The sequence below is a fragment of the Electrophorus electricus genome, chromosome 2, assembly GCF_041902795.1.
Source record: "Electrophorus electricus isolate QZ-2024a chromosome 2, ASM4190279v1, whole genome shotgun sequence".
NCBI classification, from domain to species: domain Eukaryota; kingdom Metazoa; phylum Chordata; class Actinopteri; order Gymnotiformes; family Gymnotidae; genus Electrophorus; species Electrophorus electricus.
In genome coordinates this window covers 1744805-1764900 of record NC_137498.1, presented here as the reverse complement: position 1 = coordinate 1764900, position 20096 = coordinate 1744805, and the positions used below count along the sequence as shown (strand labels likewise).

The window sequence follows — 20096 nt, the reverse complement described above, 5'->3', positions numbered from 1 at the left end:
TTGTCAAAATGACAGCAACAATGTCTTTGAAAGATCTTTGGCATTTAACAGAACAGCGTGTAGTCTGTAAACCAGTAGAAGTTTCCTCAATCGGTGTCTCACCACAAATCATCCACTAAGTGATGTCAGAGTCACAGAGCCTAGTACAGAGTGTCTCTTTATACCCTAAACACACACTACCGTAGGTGCAATGCCTGTGACTCTGTCACCCTCCCTATGGAGTTCAGCATCAACAGAGGCACACATCAGGACAAGCTCAGACCACTTGACAAAGAGTGGACTGTGTTGTAGAAAGTCCTGCTTTAGTAAGGTAATGTAGTAATGTGTGTTGGGTCTATATATCAGGTGGAAGACATTCGTCCATATACTGCTTTGATAGTAGGGTGGTTAATGTGAATTTCTATAATGCTGGGGCTAGTTTCTTTCTCAAACTCAGGGCAGATATCATTATAATATGTTGAAGTGGCCCTAGGAACTCATCCTCTGTCAGATACTCCTCTGTCAGATTCCACACACTCATAGCTCATAGTCCTTCATCCTGCCAACCAGTCTAAATGTAGCTCTAGCCCAATCAGAAAAGAAGAGTCCAGATAACACCAACCTCCAGTCCTGTGAGAACACTGGATCGTCTCCTGCCCATGCTTTGATCAGCTTTGGAGTTAGAGGTAAATCTGTCCGGCAAGAAATACCATTTTTGCAGGTGTGTATGATGTGTTGGGCTTCTCAGGAAGAGAACTAAATATGTCAACATTTGCAATTTTCACTACCAGCCCAAAACACTATGCTATAGGCTAGCAACTATGTAAGAAATGCATCTGGATTAACTGAACAGTCCCATTATGGGCTCATGGTCTGTATTAATAGTGACAGGGCAACCATAAACGTATTTATGAAACTTTCACTGAAAGGACTACTGCTATCTCTTCAATCTCAAGCTGTGAGTAGGCTCTGCATGGAAATGGTTTTAGTCTTATCTGGAGGGACAGTCCTATTAGGTGACATGGAGAGGATCAACATCCAATCCATGTAGACTCTCCACCGGTGTTCCACAGGGCTCAGTATTAGGCCCTATTCTCTTTGTGTACTCTTGATGATGTAATATATTCTCATGGCTTCTCCTACCACTGCTATGCTGACAACACCCAATTAATTCTTTCTTTCCCACCCTCTGACACGCAGGTTTCGATACGCATCTCAGCACGCTTGACTGACATTGCATCATGGATGATGGCACATGACGTCAAGCTCAACCCCAGAAAAACTGAGCTTCTGTACATCCCAGGAACTCCCAGCCCTTACCATTACCTCACAGTTTCCTTCGAGAACTCCCTGGTATCACCCTATGAAGCTGCCCGTAGCCTGAGCATAACTCTGGACAACCAGTTGTCATTCTCAACTCATGTTTCTAATCTAACCCAGTCTTGTATATTCCTCCTTTGTAACATACAAAGGATTTGGCCCTTTCTCTTGCAGGACGCTACCCAGCTGCTTGTGCAGTCTCTTGTGATCTCAATGCTGTAACTCGCTAAGTGTTGGTCTTCCTCTAAGAGCCATCAGACCTCTACAACTTGTCCAGAATGCAGCAACCTGACTGGTCTTCAGTCTTCCAAAGTTAATGTATCACTCTGCTGCTGCACTCCCTTCATTGTTTTCCAGTAGCTGCACGCATCAGATTTAAAACCTTGATGCTTGCCTACAACAGCAAAAATGGACCAGCCTCTCCATACATGAGATCAATGGTCAAAGCTTGATCTGTATCTCAGGTAGTTCAAACTGAAATATGATGCTTCAAGTCTCGTGGAAGACAAGTATTGAGACTGTTCTGTGTCTTCCAGATGGTGGAACGAACTTACACTGGCTGTCCGGACAACAGAGTCCCTTGCAGTCTTCAAATGTAGACTGAAGACCCATCTATTTGTGGAATATTTAAATGACCACTGATCCTGCAGCTATGTTGAGTAATTGAAACTGTAGTTCTTATTGTAGAGTATAGTTTATTGCACTTATTGTTGTCTGTCATAGAGGTTATGTGTTTTGCAATTCTTGGTATCAGCATTGATCCCTGTCTTTAAACAGTATTCTAGTTCAATGGTATATTGAATTCAGAACTAGTGTATTGGCTAGGACACATTCTGTGAGTAAATGATGCAACTTTTGTAAGTCACTCTGGAGAAGAGCATCTTCTAAATGCTGTCTATGTAAATGTAAACATAAACGTGAGTAGCTCTTCTCTGCTGACGTGAGTGTATGTGAAACATACCTAATGCACATTTCTGAGTCCTCTCCTTTATGGTTGGAGAAGGTACATCTATATGGTCCCATATGTGTCTCAAGAGAGAATGATGTCTATGTAAAGGTCAAAGTGCAGTAGATTGTAGCACATTGTCCACAGTGCGTTGGAAAACCACTGGACATGAGGCCACCCCAAAAACCAAATGGTTGTACTTGAAAAGGCCTTTGTGAGTTAATTTTCATGTCCTGTTTAGAGTTGTCACCAAGTAGCAGTCTCTGGTATGTGTGGCTTGTGTGCAGTTTTGTGAAAGTTCTACCCTAAGTAGAGGGTATACATCAAACTCTGAGGCCTGGTTTGTTGTTAACTTGTAGTCCCCAAATATCTGTACTGAGCCGTCCTCTTTCACAACTGGCACTATTGATGCCCAATCTGAAAACTCCAGTGGCTCAGTGATTTCTTTAACATGCACTTAATGATCTGATAACTGCAGAAAATCATATTTTGTCAGTAATCCGATCAACATGTTTACATGCACTTGGGTATTCGGAAAATGAGAAAATACAGCTTTACATGAGTCAGACCATGATTGTATAGCTACTTTGCAGCCAGCCAATAATCTCCCAGAATGATGTGATGTAAACTTCAAAGTTCCTGCTACATTTTTTTGTAAACTTGGACCCAAACATGGATCTTCCTTTTTTTATGGTTACTAATAGTATGCTAATCAGATTCTGCATTTCTTCAAGCATGTACTGCATTTCAGAATTTCCCCAAAAGTGTTTGATAGCCATTTTGCAAATGCGGGTCCTGCATTTAATTCTGGTAGCTGCATCCAGAACAGCTTCGGTTACGATTGTGTCTACATATATGACTCCAGGTTTATGTATATGACTTTATTACATATATGACTCCAGGTTTACGTATATGACTATATTACGTATTTGACTATGACATTTGAAATGCTGCATGATAGCCAAAGGCTTAGGGTTGTGAAGATACTGCACCAGCTTCACTAAGTCCTTTTGGACTTCAGGCTTTAGCTGCATAACCAAGTGCTGCGTAACTTCATTGGCATTCACTAGCAAAATGTGTTGCAATTTGTCTTACTCAGCCCAGTCACCAAGCTCCTCAAAAATTCGCCAATGGTGTCGAACATAGCCAGACTTCTGTCAGTGTTTTGTCTCATCACCAATAAATGTTACACACTGGCAATAGAAATGCAGACCAAATGCTCTCAAAGTGACGAACCATATGGCCATAACTTGCTTTAATTTAGTCTATCAACTCTTTCAATGAATACTAGACCATCACTAATTACTGCACAATAGTGACCCTGAAATGTTCCGAGTGTAGCTACGTTTAAGTGGCCAGTATAAGAATTGCCCTCTGCAACAGTGACACATTTAGGCTGTAAAGCATTAAACTTCAATTGCTCAGTAACTGGGATTATTTAAGATATGTGTTCTTAACAGTTCCACCCCCAACCCACGGACCAGTTAGACATTTTGAACAGATGTGCTCTGATACTCACCACGTCTGCAATGACCCTGCCCCCACAACTGAGACAAAACCACACACTGTACAAGTTCATCTCCAGCTTTAATGAGTTAACGAGATAACCAAATAATGCAAGGCCGTCCCCATGGAGGTGGAGTGATATGTCTTGTTAAAGTCCTTAGGAATGTTTAGCCTCGACTTGTTGCATTAACACAAAAGCAGAATATGTCCAACATACAAAGATCATAAACAAGGTAGTATTCGTATTCATTTTACTGTGGCACAGAAGTGGGTGACAGACAGCATAATATCAATCTACAGAAATTATACACAGATTTAAAATTGAGGCATTGCACATTGTGACATCAAGACTGCTGTGTATTTTACAGAACAAGTTTCCCAAATACCAGCAAGTTTCCACGGAACGTAACATACTGGGAGGCATCACAACCCCTCCTACAAGCAGATCAGCTACAGCCAGAGAGAGAGTGAGGTAGTTAGTTGGAGTGTGGAGCTGCTTGAAATGAACGACAAATAAGTAATGTTAAAATGTTATGAAGCTAAACAAAATGTACATAACTGCCCGATTCTTCTTCTCATACACACAAATCATTCTGAGATGCATAGCAGAGTGGAGGGTTTTCCTGTATTACACTCTGGTTAATAGTAATCTGTGGTCCATAGTTTTTCTCTGTAGTATCTATTAAAAGTGAAAATGGCATTTTCAAAATAATCCAATGTATTTAAAAACATATATACCAATACGTGTTCACAGTTAGCCAGTAATAACATACCTGTGAGGAAGTGTGCCTTTAATTAGTAAACATTAGTATTACTATATAAATCTTAAAATGTAAATCTCCTTGTTCCTCCTTTTCCAATACTAAGACACTGATTTTAACATGTAATCTGCTTCATACAAATGTGTTTAGTGGGAGCAGATCAGCTGCTGATATGGCTGAAGTTATATAGATGTTTTATATACATGTTATTCTAGATTTTAACTTTTTCCAATTGGTTTGCTGTTTCAGTTATTTCCATTTGTGTTAAAAACCCCAGGAAAACATTCAGGAAAGCAGAAGTTTTTCAAATAAACTTCAGTTAAAAAAATAGCTACAATTACTACAGCAGATTCCCCACACAACCTTTACTCAGTCCAGCCATGTCCTTCTCACACTCCAAAATACCAGAATCATCTGATCACACAACATATGACAGTATATCCCTTTATCTTCACAATTTGTGCATTTTATTCACATGGGGCCTTTTTAAAAAAGAAACTCTACATATTGCTGATTAGTGTTTGTCAGGTTGAATATGAAGCTGATAGGGGGTGGATGGTTGCCTTAGAAATGTCCTGCAGCTGAATATATAAGGTTGCAGTCTCGGGAGCTAAAGTCCACTGTGGAAAGGACGGACTTCAGTTATCAAAATCCTTTCAAGAGACTGTAGATGCTTTTGAACATGTGGCAGTGTGTTCTGTTTGACACAATTGTTATTTTCTGCAACGTCTTGCTAGACATTTTTGTATTATTTTTTTCTTTGTTTAGTGTGAAAATAGATTAACTCTTGAAGAACCTGGAAGAAATATTTCACCTGTTACAAGCATCCAGAAGGCCTTCCTAAACCATTTGTAGAAGAGTGCATACACGATTGGGTTGCAGGTTGAGTTTAAATATCCAATCCACACAAGCATATCAAAGAGTACCGGGGGAATTGAGTAACCCACGAAAGGATTAATGATATTACAGATGAAAAATGGGGTCCAGAGTGAAAGGAACACCCCCATAATCACAGAGAGAGTCTTTGTGGCTTTTCTTTGCTCTTTGCTTATCAGGGACTGTGTGTTGCCTTTACATTTCATATCCTGAATAGATTTTGCTTGTATTTGTGCAACATGGAATATTTTAGTGTATATACTGAGCATCACAAGACCGGGGAAGTAGAAAGAAAGCACAGAAGTAACTGTCGTGCAGGCTGCACTTTGGAACAACACACAACCACCTTCACACTCCACGTTCTCATAGTAGAAATCCTCACTGCCACGGATGTTAAGCTCCAGAAATATTATCCCAAAGCCGACTATAACAGAGACACTCCAGCAGATGGAAATCATGACCAGTGTGACGAAAGAGGTGATTTTACTTTGGTAGAGCAGGGGTCTACACACAGCATAGTATCTGTCAATCGATATGAAACTAAGATTTAAAATGGACGCAGTGCACAACGCAACATCAACACTGCTGTGTATTTTACAGAACAAGTTCCCCAAATACCAGCAGGTCTCCACAGAGCGTATCATACTGGGAGGCATCACCAAGCTTCCCAGCAGCAGATCTGTCACAGCCAGAGACAGAACGAGGTAGTTAGTTGGCATGTGCAGCTGCTTGAAATGAACGATGGTCAGGATGACAAAAAGGTTTCCAAATACTGTTAAAATCACCATTGAACCAAAAAACAAATACAGTGGCACTCTCACAAACATTGGATAAGCAAATTTGGGACAAGATCCATTTAAAGATTCATAACACAGAAGGGTGATGTCCACTGTTGGGGTCGAGTTCATTCTAATGTCAAGATGTTGAGATGCTCTCTTCCTGAAATACCTGAAAATAAAATAATTAGGTTCCACCTTTTTCATCAAACCAATAAGTATAGTTAAGACCACCACTAACATAAAACCCGTAAAGATTATAGAGTTGTCAAAATGACAGCAACAATGTCTGAAAGAACTTTGGCATTTAACAGAACAGCATGTAGTCTGTAAACCAGTAGAAGTTTCCTCAATAGGTGTCTCACCACAAATCATCCACTAAGTGATGTCCTAGTACAGTGTCACCCTGTGTCTCTTTATACCCAAAATACACACACTCACACCACTGTAGGTGCAATGCCAGTATCACTGTCCCCAGCCTCTTGTCCCAGTGGTCAGTAAAGCCCAGACCAGGACAGTATTCCCAGTCTTATTAGTTCCCTCTCCCTCAGACTCCCAGCCACCTTCCTCATGGAGTTCAGCGGCAACAGAGGCACACATCATTGTAGAATGTCCTGCTTTACTATCCTGTTTTGGGTCTATATATCAGGTGTAAGATATTTGTCCATGTACCACTTTGAGAGTATGATGGATTATGTGGTGAATATTTATAATGGTGGTGGTATTTATTTTTTCAAGGTCAAGGCAGATATGGTTATGAACTGGTGAAGTGACACAGGCAATCTTTTTGTTTTTACAGATGAACCAATCCTACTCCTGTGTCAGATTACACACACTGCCCCCTTGTGGCCAGGCCCCAGGTTGGAAGAACTAGTTCTTGAACTAGAAATAATACGAAATTCCAGTATCTCAAAATGTTTTGTATTTTCGTACACTTGACGTGTAATTTAAAAGCCACCAGATTCCAGGCCAGGTGGTTTATGATGTGTGAACCAACAGGATGTAACAGGTGTAGCTGAGAAATGCAGGTTGAAGCAACTCTACATGTGGGCCTCAGCCTATATACCCATCACCATATGGATTTAGTCTTGTTTTTAATCGATTTGATCAAGTTTTTTCAATTTTTTTAACAGAAGAGTGCCATGGTTGTTCCTTTTATTTCATTAGGTATTACACACACAGACATTAGGCAGCCCATGTTACCCACACCTAAATCCACAAGTGTGAGTCTCTGTGTGTGTGTGCAGACACTAACAAAACATGCCCTTTACCCAAGATCTCAGTATGAGGCGGGAGGCCACCTGTATGTGTGGATATCAGTCCCTTCGTTCTCTTATCTGTAATGCAGCTGTTTGGCTCTGTGCCCTGCACAGTGTGCACCAGGTGATCTGCTCATACCTCACCACAAAGGCAATGGTAGCTCAGTGGTGAAGGTATTGGACTAGTGGTCAAAAGGTTGTCAGTTCACGTCCCACCACTGCTGGGCCCCTGAGCAAGACCCTTAACCCTCAGTTGCTCAAGATGTATTCAGTCATAATTTTAAGTCACATTAGATAAAAGTATCAGATAAATGTACTACATCATAGCTGTGTTCTGTGCAGTATTGTCAAGTTCACTCATCTTAAATCAAAACTCAAAATGTCACTGTATTAAACCTCCTGAGTCTGGGCACAAATGCACCCGTGGGGTGATAGCATGAGGCAGGTTAGTCATGTTGCAAACAGCCACACAGCAAACGGATAAAGCACTTTTATTCAAAGGCCCTTGAAGGCGCTGAGTGGTACCCTGAACAGCATACTTCATGTAAGAGGCTCCCATACTGCAATACAGGGTTCTGTTACCCTTCACACGAAAGAGGCCTCGATAGACATTTGCAAGGGCAGAAAGCCTTTTCAAATCAAATATTCTGTATTAGGAGTGTGTTGGGTAATATGGATAGTTAAATGTTAATCCAATAGTTAAATGGATAGATAAATGTTCTGTTCCTCTAATGAAAAATGCATTAGTCATGTGCATAAACAAGCACGGAATATCCTAAGAAGTGATCTGTTTAAGAAATGAACTGTTTAAAAAGGAAGAAAGAGATCAGAGATAAATTAGTACATTGCCATCTTTGACTTACAAACAAAACTTCATGTAAAAGGGACTACTTTTAGTGGCTACTGCACTTTCTCTATGCACACACCATGTCTCGTGGTTGAAGGCCTAGAAACTACAGAAACTACTGAAACTACAGAAACTACTGAAACTACAGAAAAGGCTGTTAGGGAAGAGGGGGAATAAAATACTGCATAGACAAACATTTTATACACATGTACTAAACAGTGTTGCACTTGTGTTTTTCCTGGCTACAAGATAAGATAGTTTTCCTAACACGCAGATGAAGCCATGATTGCCAGTTGTTATTGAAGCAACATTGTACTTATGTAGTTTTGTGTTTAATTTTTTTGTATTTTCATACACTTGACGTGTAATTTAAAAGCCACCAGATTCCAGGCCAGGTGGTTTATGATGTGTGAACCAACAGGATGTAACAGGTGTAGCTGAGAAATGCAGGTTGAAGCAACTCTACATGTGGACCTCAGCCTATATACCCATCACCATATGGATTTAGTCTTGTTTTTAATCGATTTGATTAAGTTTTTTCAATTTTTTTAACAGAAGAGTGCCATGGTTGTTCCTTTTATTTCATTAGGTATTTTGCTCCTACTGGTCACTGATTGAATGGTTGATGGTGACACATTTACGTTGTAAAGCATTAAATTTAAATAATCCCAGTTACTGAGCAATTGAAAATATGTCAAAACCACACACTGTACAAGTTCATCTTCAACTTTAATGAGTTAACTAGATAACCAAATGATGCAAACCCCTACAGGGCCGTCCCCGTGGAGGTGGAGCGATATCTGTCTCGTTAAACTCGTTATGAGTGTTTGGCCTTGACTTGCTGCTTTCACACCTCTCTGAGCAGAGGGAGTCGTTATGTCGGAAACAGACAGGCTTTCACACCTCTTCTCTTTAAGTTGTTAATGAATGGCAGATTAATGCGGCCTGGACTCCTCCCACAGGACCCAGATAGCCCTTGTTTTCCACTGAACTGTGTCATGTGACAGGCTGCTCAGTTGGGGCCCAAGCAACAGGTGTTCTCTCTGTATTCTTTGGACTTTTAGAAATCACAGTGTAATTATGTTAGATGTGGTCAAATGCCTTGTAAGACATGTATTAAAGAAAGGGAGCGAGAGAGATGAAGGTTTTCTATGTACAATCTCTTCTGACAGCAAATAACTGCAACACTAGAAAACAGAAAACACAGGAACCTTATAACTGTCAGTTCTCGGATCTGTAATCTGATGACAGCCAGTTCTCCATTCTGTAACCTTTGAATTTTCAATAGAATTTTTCAGTTACTGCTCCACCACTGCCATTTTGCCCATCAGTATAATCTGCAGGGTGGCATTTCTTCAACCTTCAACTCAAATTTAACATGACAATCACATGACTTGCTCTGAGTAGACCTGCTTAGGCAACTCAGACCCAGTCTGAGTTAGACCCATTCTGCTTAGGCAACTCAGACCAAGTCTGAGCATGTGCAATGCTACTGAATGCAGAAGTTAGATTTGTGGTATGCATTCAGTATACACTGTTAAAAATTATTCCAGATGGTCTGTATGTGCCTCTGAAGGTCACTGCTTGGTTTAAATAAGAGCGATCGATCTGCTACTGAAAACTAGACTAGATTTTCAGATAACTGAAACAGGCCAAGGTGAGGTCATTTCAGCGAGGCCGTCAGAGCCGATGCGGGGGTTAGAGACCCAACACAGAAGTCTGTGGGGCAGACAGTTCATAAGTCTTTCCGCAGCTGGTGACAGATGCACTGATCAAAGTCTGTTCAAACACCAGGACGCCCGCGCTGGTGCAGTCCTGATAAGAGCCCAGGGCCTCTCCTAGTTCCTGCTCAAAGTCCTTCCCAGCCCTTTCTATAAAAGCTACCTCCGAGCTCCCAGTCCATCCACGGCTCCCGGCATGCACTTCTTCAGGTGGGCGCTGGCTCTTGCCTCGCTGGCTGTGCTCTGCGGGGCAGCAGTGGTGATGGAGAACGGCCTCCCCATTCTGTGGGGGAAGACATCCAGCTTGCTGTCCAACCTGTCAGGGTCCAGGGAGACGGTCACACTGGACCCCTGGGACTACCCACAGAGGATGGTCATGTACAGGCTTTTGATTAATGCCTCTGACCCCTACATGGGCTCCATGGGTCCAGGGACCAATCAGAACCCTCTCTGGGGGCTTCCTCTGCAACTTGCCTGGAAACTCAGATCAGGTAGGATATAAACTTCAGTGAGCCTCAGTGCCATATACAGTGAGCCTCAGTTCTGTTGAACATGCCGTCATAAATCACCTGATGGAGGACTTCTCCCTCCACATTTGCACCATGCATCACCCTACAACCTCCTGTGGGGTGTTTGTCAACAACACATTGTTAAATATTATTATTATTATTGTTCTCGTTTTTAATTGTTCTTTCATACCCATGTCCTTTCAGGCTATATACTTTTTGGCCTCCAGAATCAGATATGAACACGAATAAGATTTGGCATGCGCTTTATGCAGGCCGACTGGTGGATCCAACAGGTGCGGACTCTTGTGGCCAGGAGGGATCAGAGCATGTGTGCATCGCAGCCAGCAGCTGGTGGGGGTGTGAGTGTGTTCATTACCAAGATGACTAGGACCAGAAATATAACACAATTCAGAAGGTCTTCTGATATCTGGCATCTCGTGCCTCTCCGTGACATCGGCCAGGTGTGAACTACTACCTGTCCGTCATCCCGTTCCTGGCGGCGGTGGAGGCAGGTGTGGTGGGGGAGGGGCTGCCTCGGATAGAGATCCAGGTACCTGCCCAGGTGGCCCAGGATTACTGTACCAGCACCAAAACCTGTTCCAGCCTCCACGCTGACGCCATGGCCAAATGGGTCACCTTCTTCCAGGTGTGCACATGCACACCATATACACACACAAACACACCACACATCAGAGCCATCTGAAATCTTTTCATTGATCATAATGATTTCTTATGTAAATCGCCTACTGACATCAGTGTTTTGGCCAAAAACACAGCCTATACCTCTATTTAAAGATATAATCAGATTTTTGTATGTTTGCTTATTAAGCATCAGATTTCTCACAGTCTCTAAAGGACATAAGTGCATCAGACATGAGGGAAGATGAGAAGAAGGATCAGATTCTGGGTCTGATGTGGGCAGCTGAGCTGGCTTCTCTTAGCACGGCGTCTAACACCTGCGCTGAGAGGCAAGTTCTCGGACAGGTGATCACATGTCTGACAGGGGTGTCCCCAGACAGCCGTCTGATCCTGATGTGTCCCCCACGCAGGCAGAAACAGTACTCCGGCCTGGAGGGGTCCTTCAGCGAGAGCTGGCTGAGCTCCGCCCAGTACTTGGCCTCCACCCACTTCTTGTCCAGCGTGGAGATGTCCGAGCTGCTCATGGCCCCTCTGCCCGGCCGCGTGCTGCTGGACTCGGACAAGCCGCCCAACATCGCTGATCTCAGCGCTGAGGAAAACCACACCCTCTACGTCTTCAGTTGGATAAACTCGGTTAACAAATGGCTCGGTACGTGACGCAAACACCCCCCCCCCCCGTCACATAACAGGGAGCTAAAATGGCCTTATAGCAATCCACTTCTTCATTACTGTTTCGTTCAGTCCATCACTTTTATTTGACTGTTCGGATCAGAGTCCTGCTCTAGACAATGACCTGCACCATCCCAAGATATTTTAATTTATGTGATGAAAGAAATGCTTCTCATCTGGACGTTCACGTGTGGGACAGACAGATGCAGGCGTGAAGCGGAGGGGATCAGAGGACACATGTCTGGGGTGGGAACAAAAACAGGCAAAGGATGAAACAGACGCACATGGAGCGATATCTAGTGGGGAGGCGCGGGGGACACATGCTAGAAGAAGGTATCTATCCCCCTCTAGTGGGTGTTTTGCAGAAGTGCATGAAAAGCCAAGCGGTTAGAGTGGGCCATGGGAAAAATCCAGATATATCAGCTAAGGTGCTTCAAAAACCATAACCACTGTGACACAACAAATACATTGGAAAAGAGCAGACAGAATTCTAGTCAGGCAGGAAGAGTTTGTGCAGTACGATCCGTCACCGTTCTCACAGTATGTTGCCCTTTACCAGGTGGGTCCCTAACCACGCTGTGGCAGCGAGCCATGTGCTCGAGCTCCGCCCGTGAGAAAGGTCGCGCCCTCCTGCAGGACGTTGCCCTGAACCCACGGTTTGCCTTGGCTAGTATTTTCTCCATTCTGACCGAGATGGCCATGGGCTGCTGAGAAGAGTGCATGCTGGGAAATGAAGTCTGCTACCCTGATACTCAGCAAGGGCATGTGAAGCACACAGACTGTTCTGGAACTACCGGGGGGGGGCTTTGGGGAAACATTCGATTATTGATGTTTGTTGGGAAATGTTAGGTCAGTGAATAAACACTACAAACTTTCATCAAGTCTTTATCTGACAAAGACTTAACACTACTTCAATTTACTGCCATGACAACACACGTAAAAATTGGCTCTTTTAAATCCCACTCTTGTTTTAGTTCATCTTTTAACTGTTTATTTTAGTATTTCTATCTATGCTTAAACATAAACAAATCATCCAACATCTTGCAGTATGTGTGCTATAAAGGCTACACAACATTTTGGTCACAGTATATTCAGCACTTTACTGCTGTATAAAACCTTAGTCCTTCAATCGTAACAGTATCAAAAGTATTTTTGGAGGCATGTTATGTTGCTACCTTCATAATAGTGAACAAAAACATGTCATGATTATATGGTGTTACTGGGCTTGGCAGGCAGGTTTGAGCCGTGATTGGCCAGCGTGATGACGGTGTTACTGGGCTTGGCAGGCAGGTTTGAGCCGTGATTGGCCAGCGTGATGACGGTGTTATTGGGTTTGGCAGGCAGGTTTGAGCCGTGATTGGCCAGCGTGATGACGGTGTTATTGGGTTTGGCCTTGGCGCTGAGGCTCATGGCCTGTCCCTGCCACTGTCTCCTGATGTTCTCCAGTTCTTCCTCATCGATGTATTCGTAGTCATGCGGGTCCGTATCATCGGGTGTGGTGACGCACACCTCGTCCAGGCTAGTACCCCTTGGGATAGCTGACGGTGGGGGGGGGATAAAGATGAACACACACACACACACACACACAGAGATCACTGTAAATCCATGTATGCTTGTAAAAGTAATTCATTACCTGAAAATGCTGAGTCCAACTCATGTGGACCAGGCAACGGGGGGGGGATCTTTCTACCTGTCTCCAGGGCCAGTCTGGGTAAGGTAACGGGACTTATGGGTACGCTCCTCTTATTTACTGTTGGCGAGGTGCTTCGGTCTGTCGAGCTCTCTCTGCTGACCACTGCAGCACGAGGACTCTGGGAGGAGATACACAGAGCTCGATATTCTGACATTTTTACAGGACAAAGCTGCCGAGGTGAAACACCTGGTTTTGGCGGCATATTAAGAGCAGTGATGGAGGACAGGAGACTAGAAAAGAGAGACTTCAAGATTACAAAAAAAAACACACCAGCACTTTTGAAGCCAAAACACTCGAGTTCACTACAGGGGCACAGAAACCTGCCTGTGTCAAAGGAAGCCGGTACGCAAACACCTCTTTGCATAAGAACTTTTCTTAATTACTGTGTGTGTGTGTGTGTGTGTGTGTGTGTGTGTGTGTGTGTGTGTGTGTGAGAGAGAGAGAGCGATATTCCATTATTGGCTACTAGATGGCAGCACCACCTACTCTATGAGTCATTGCTTCTAATGACCCTCCTTTCAAATTAATTCTCTCGTGACACTGGCACTTCAACAACCTTCAGACAAATTGCACATTTTTCTAGATCTTCTGATACAAATATCCTGGTTTATACTTCTCAGTGAACACAAAAGTGTTAAAACGTGTTTCGCAAAATGTTTACTTCCCAGAATAGATTTAATACTCAGTAACTGGAGCTGGCGACCAGCACCATAACCACACAAACATCATCTCAGTTGCTATGAGTCTGAATTAATGAACGGGGCAGTGAGCTGGACAGGATGCAGCGTTGCTCACCTTGGGTGAGCAGCGCGGGGGTGCTGCCGGGGAGTTCTCTGGTCTGACGGGCTGCGGCCTCGCCGGTCGTGCCGGAGGCACTCTGGGTTTTTTTGGAGGCCGCGGAGGGGGCGTTACAGTAGTGACAGCGTACCGCCGCATGGTGTAGTAGCAGTCCTCGGATATGTCCTCGATGGCCGACCTCTGGCCGCAGCCGGGCGGCCCGCCGGTCCACGCTTTGTCTGCGCGCACGGTCATGTGTGTACGCTTCACTGCCACCTCCCAGCAACTCGAGAGGTCGAGGGTCGAGACGAGGAGGTAGGGCTCGGTGAGCTCCTCCTCGATGCGGAGGCCAGGCAGGCTGGCCAGGACGTCCTCCTTCAGCGAGAGGTCGCGTACCGACACCTTGACGTTGAATGGGAGCGGGAACCAGTGGCACACCTCCACGATGGAATACTGCCGCTTGTCGTGGACCACCTCCATGAAACCTCCGTCTTGGTACATGGGGATCTGCACAGGCTCCCGGTTCTTCCCCTTTATCCTCTGGCAGGACAGGGTGTCCGTGGCCTCCCCGATGGCATCGCGGACCTCGCCATGTTTGTTCCTCTTGACGACGAACTCGTCGCTGGTGTGAACAGACGCCAAACCGTCGTAGGGGGACTCGAAGCCCCGTGTCGCCACCACGTGCAGTGTCTCGGTGTCGCTGCACGCTCTCTCCAGGTCGTAGGCGGTGGGGAACTCCCTTGGCCGCCGCTTCAACCGCCCGTTGTAGCTGACGGGGATGAGGAAGTGCCTGGGCGCTTCCAGCCGCGTCTCCGTGGCAAGGACACGCTTGGCTTCGTAGGCCTGGTGGATGACGACTTGCGGGGAGTGGAGGAGTAGGCAGAGCTCCTCTGGCATGTGCCTGTCCATAACAGGCTTCTCAAGCACTTCGGCCACGATGGGGAAAAAGTCAGCGGGCTTCTGGAACACGTCGAGAAGGGAAAGCGGTTGGATGAAGGCGTCCATGTCGTACTGCTCCGTCACGTCCATCACCTCCACATCCAGGTTGGATGGAATCAGGACTATGCTCTTCCGTACTGTACGACAGAAGAGTTAGACAAGAGAAGACTACAGATACTGAGCAGAATTTGTGTAACTTCTTTGAAACAGTGGTTTTATGGGAACCGGGATGGTATATTGAAATCATGAGTACAATTAGCTTTTTACGAGAAATTAATTAACAGTGGCAACACACCATGAAAACATAACTACATTTTGTAACTCCAGGTTAGAAGCAAATATCTACTAATAAAAAATAAAACTATTTATGCTGCTCATTCAACAGAAACACAAAGGAATGAACACGATAATGGAAAATATTTTTTTCATTAAATGCATAAAGAAATCTTCCTTGTTGCATTTTTGTAATAAATATATACCATTGCAGCATTTTACTAAACAGACACTGTTGCAGTTTTGTAAGAAACAAACACTATTGCATGGTTGCAATTAAAGGCTTTATCCACCAGAGTCTTTGGTCATGAGCTGGGACACTTACATTGCATCACAGCTTGCAGCACATACACGGGTGTTAGCGTCATCTGCCCACACACATTTTCCAGCAAGCCAGGAAACAGGGTGTCCATGGTGGGCAAAGATTTGGCAGCGGTCACCATCCTCGTTCTGCCCTTGGGGAACCTCCACTGGGCGAGCTCTCGCAGCGTGTAGAACTGGTCATCGTCGCACTCCGTGAACTGGCCCTCCTGCGAGAGCTTGAGTCGGAAACTCAGCTTCGGCTCTCGGTGAAGTACTTCGCAGTCGACGTAGCCGTCACCGTCGGGGCCGAGTATAACGGACTTGATTTGAAAGCTTTCGCCCTCGTTCACGCATCCCTCGGGGGGGTGGAGCTGAGCTGCAGTGAAGAAGGCCGGCTGGGCCAGTCTATGCGAGCTGATCTTCAGTGAGTCTGTGATCTCCCGGATGCTCAGATACGGCTGACTGTCTGCTTCAATCCTAAAGAGGCCTGTTACACAGATGAGACAACATTTATTTAATTTATTTAAAATTAAGCCCATTAACTGTACACATGATGCCCACATGTGCCATAGTTCACTGACCTTTAAACAAACACCTGTCTTTTACCTGGTTAAAAAGTTCCTCCCAGAGTAGAAGGATCAAAGTTAATTGTCACTGTTAGGTTTAACTTGGGCATTTGAACAGCTTCAGTGTATTCTACCACCAGTAGAAGCACTTGAACCTGGAGCATTTAATGTTTGGAGAAGAGCTTTAAAGGTAAACTTAAAAAAAACCTTAAAAAAAAAACAAACAAACAAAAAAAACTCTTTAAGCTGGTTTATGTGCTTCAGGGAGTTGTGACCTTGCTGGCCTCATGCTTTCATCTCGGAATGGTGCTTTGAACATTCTATCTCTAACATGCCTGTAGAGCTCGACTGAAGGTTGGACGTTTTTTCTCTGCTCGTTTAGTTCAAATCCTCTCTCATTAAGAAGTGTCACTTTATCCCTATAGAGAAACAAGTCCTGAGACTTCAGAGCGTTCGACGTGGTCTCTGGCATGTCTGTACACGCCACATGTTGGATCAGCTGCAGCGGTTAGCAGTGTGTTACCATTTAAGGTGCCAAACTCTTGACCCACTGCGTTCAAAACTCTTCAGAGCCACCAAGCCTTTTCCCTTCCCAAATCTCCCAAAACTGTACTTCTGTAGCAGTGCTGGAAACTTTGGGTTTCAAGAATAAAAGAGCTATAATAATACAAGTGACATAAAAATCTAAATTATGTAATAGTTCTCTTAGTTTGCACTACATTGGCTATTTTTTTTTTTTTATACTGAAATATTGTAGAATTGTAGCTAAATTACAAAGCTGGTTTCAGACTTTACTGCTGCACCAGTAAATTTTATTTAGGTTTGTTAGAACGATTCATTATCAGGTTCAGATAAGGTGTGTATCTGTGCTTACTGGCTAAGTTTCAGTTGCTGTATCTCATATTTTATATATATTCACACATACACAGCTGTAGTTATAATAATTTATTGTTTCTTTATTTTAAGTTATTATTTATTATTTTATTTACATTTAGAATGTATTATTTTAAATGATTATTTATTTGAATAATTTATTATTTTAAAATAAAGGCTTTTTTTTTTTTTTAAGACATGTCACCAATATTCAGCTATAAAGACATGTCATGATTCAAACACCCAATGACAGGTATGTCTCTTAAGATCAAGTGTTTTCAGTGTATACAAGTCATTCAGGTATCATGTTTCTCTTCAGTGTCTCATAACTTGCACATCTTTGCACAATGCTGTCTTCAGACAGCTGCCAAACAAGACAGGAATCACACAGAGCAACTCACATTTACATCCATCAATCACACAGAGCAACTCTCAAATTTAAACCTTGAATTACAGAGAGCAACTCTCATATTCAAACCATCAACACATCAACTCCCAAATTCACTTCCATCTCACAGATCAATTCTCAAATTCAAAACTATTCAATAAAACAGATCAATTCTCAAATTCAGAACCATTCAATAAAACAGATCAATTCTTCAATTCAAAACCATTCAATCACACAGAGCTCGTCTCTAATTCATTATGGTTGAACTGCTCCATCAGTGCTCCAGAAAAACATTTCAAAAAACTCTATACTAACCCTGCCTCCCAAAGATGTTGCCCTTCTTTGTTAGAAATTATTAATAACATGAAAACAAACACCCCCAAAAAAAAGAAAACCACAGTAACTGCCACATAGATTAATATCTAAAATGCAGCTGTAAGGAAATACAGATTAATGTAGGGAAATGAAGCCACCTTTCTAGAACCTGAGACTCGGGGTAGTGCAGACTGTTCTTTGTCTTAACCATACCTGGGTAATACCTGGTTAATCTCGCGTATCTGGGTAATCCAACATACCTGGGTAATCTCACGTATCTGGGTAATCTACCGTACCTGGGTAATCCAAGGGCAGACTGAGGTTCCGGCCATCAGACTTCCGAGCTGTGAATCTGGTGATGCCGATGTCGATGATCTTCATCAGGTCCCCGGTGACCAAACAGCACTCCTGACCAAAGAGCTCATACACAGCACCTGGTGAGCAAAGCAGCGTCTGAAACTCACACATGCTCTACGGAAGGCCATATTTCTACTGGGTCTGCAGAACCTTCGTTGTGACACAGCAGAACCGGCCTGTTGTGCTTCTCCCGTGTGCTAAATTATGAACTCAGCATGTTACGTGGTGTTTTACTGCAGGTAAATAGCATCAGTGGTCAGGACTACAGTACGGCCGCACCGAAGTACAGACATAGCAGACCTGGCCTAATTTTACATAGATGCTTGAAAAGAAAAATAAATGAATAAATATCCTTCTTCAAACAACATTAAATATGTAATGTTTATATATTACACAACAACCCAAACACCTCCATATATTTGACGGATTTATTCAATTGTATTTTCAGTGAAACTGAACATTTTTGGAGATGTGAAATAGTTCAGGTGTCCTCATGCCTTCCATGCTGCTGTTTTTCACCAACAATTCTACTCTAACAAAGGAAAACCAATTTAACTAGTTTACTTTAAATATATATATATAAATAAAATATCTCAGTGGATAGTCAGTAAGGCATTCTCATTGTAACTATAAGATGTTATGCTGTGTTATGCTGCATTATGTTGCATTACGATGCGTTATGCTGGGTTATGCCGTCAAACACCAAAGTGTCAAATAGGATTTTTGGCAGGCGAAATGACCCCATTTAATCAACTCTAGTGAAGGTCCCACGCAAACATAATCAGAAATTCTTCAGTCTACCTGACGAGAACAATGTGAACATTAGCTTGGCAAGATTTGGTACCATTTGTACTGTTTCTGTCAAGAAATCCATTCTCATGGATTTTAAACTTCCGCATTATTCGAAAAAAGTTCAGATAATCTGTGTAAGCACAGTGTAATGGAGCACTGCTGAGATTAGCCCTACGGTGTTGTTCAGCAGAGTGAGGGTTTTTACATATAAACATTTGTGCTTACACAGTATTTATTACAATTATTCAGCTATGAGTAGTAATTATAAAGACATTTTCCATTTTTGGCCAAACGCCAGAGTATTCTAAATTAAACCTGGTCTGAAATGATTCCTAACCAAGGCTCAAACACAGGTGTTTTATTTTGCCTACATGAGCAGTGTCTGGCTGTACCTTGGGAGTAAATTCCTGACTGGATCTGCAGGATCTTGGGAAGAGTTTTAGGATCCAGAGTACGGGTGAATTCCGATAGCGTCATAGCCATCCTCAGCTCCTGGAAAGTGCCGCGCAGATTTAGCTAGGAGCCCAGGTCAGGGGTCGAAGGGGTCCATTAGGCCAGTGGGGGGGGGGGGTCAGAGAGGGGTCAGAAGGTGGAGCGAAGACACGGGGGATGTTGGAGTACCTCTCCAGCCCTCCTCGGTCACTTCAGCGGTCTGAGTGATGAGACAGAACAAAAGAGAGAACTGCGTCGTGCTCTGAGGATAGGCACAGGAAGCGTGGTGAGGCGCAGAGAGATAAAGACGGCCCCGTTTCCTTCTCACGCGCGCTCACTCGCTCACACACGCACGCACGCACTACTGTACGCCTGCACCAGTGAGTCTGCGCCCCCTGAGCACACAAGACCCTTTTGCATGTGATGACACCATGGAGAGCAGACCCTCTCAGCTGTAGAAGCCCGACTCCGCGGGCGTCCAGGCCTTGGTCGCAGTGTCCCAGAAAATAACAAAACACCGAGATACATTTATAAATACACACGTGAATGCACATATAATGGAAACGTATAAGGCAGCTTT

The 20096-nt window shown here is 43.7% G+C and overlaps 3 protein-coding genes across 4 annotated transcripts; 1 reads left to right on the top strand and 2 right to left on the bottom strand.

Moving 5' to 3' along the window:
• Positions 1 to 3859: 3859 nt before the first annotated feature.
• LOC113590318 (trace amine-associated receptor 1-like) lies at positions 3860 to 7483 on the bottom strand. Its single transcript, XM_081695344.1, has one exon. The coding sequence runs from the start codon at positions 6537 to 6539 to the stop codon at positions 5277 to 5279; it is 1263 nt and encodes a 420-aa protein (XP_081551470.1). The 5' UTR covers positions 6540 to 7483; the 3' UTR covers positions 3860 to 5276.
• A 2640-nt stretch (positions 7484 to 10123) lies between these two features.
• leg1.1 (liver-enriched gene 1, tandem duplicate 1) lies at positions 10124 to 12661 on the top strand. The gene is made up of 6 exons (XM_081695343.1): positions 10124 to 10482; positions 10773 to 10859; positions 10962 to 11146; positions 11347 to 11472; positions 11554 to 11788; positions 12368 to 12661. The coding sequence occupies exons 1-6, from the start codon at positions 10188 to 10190 to the stop codon at positions 12517 to 12519; spliced, it is 1080 nt and encodes a 359-aa protein (XP_081551469.1). The 5' UTR covers positions 10124 to 10187; the 3' UTR covers positions 12520 to 12661.
• A 39-nt stretch (positions 12662 to 12700) lies between these two features.
• themis (thymocyte selection associated) lies at positions 12701 to 20020 on the bottom strand. Of its 2 annotated transcripts, none has more exons than XM_027030407.3 (6): positions 19477 to 20020; positions 18232 to 18369; positions 15816 to 16280; positions 14297 to 15354; positions 13442 to 13619; positions 12701 to 13346 (listed from the first exon to the last, which is right to left on the bottom strand). In XM_027030407.3, exons 1-6 carry the CDS (start codon positions 19565 to 19567, stop codon positions 13015 to 13017), a joined length of 2262 nt encoding a protein of 753 aa, XP_026886208.3. In that variant the 5' UTR covers positions 19568 to 20020; the 3' UTR covers positions 12701 to 13014. The 2 variants fall into 2 exon arrangements, with proteins under 2 accessions (XP_026886208.3, XP_026886207.2); XM_027030406.3 differs by having other exon boundaries at positions 13499 to 13619.
• Between the last annotated feature and the right edge of the window lie 76 nt (positions 20021 to 20096).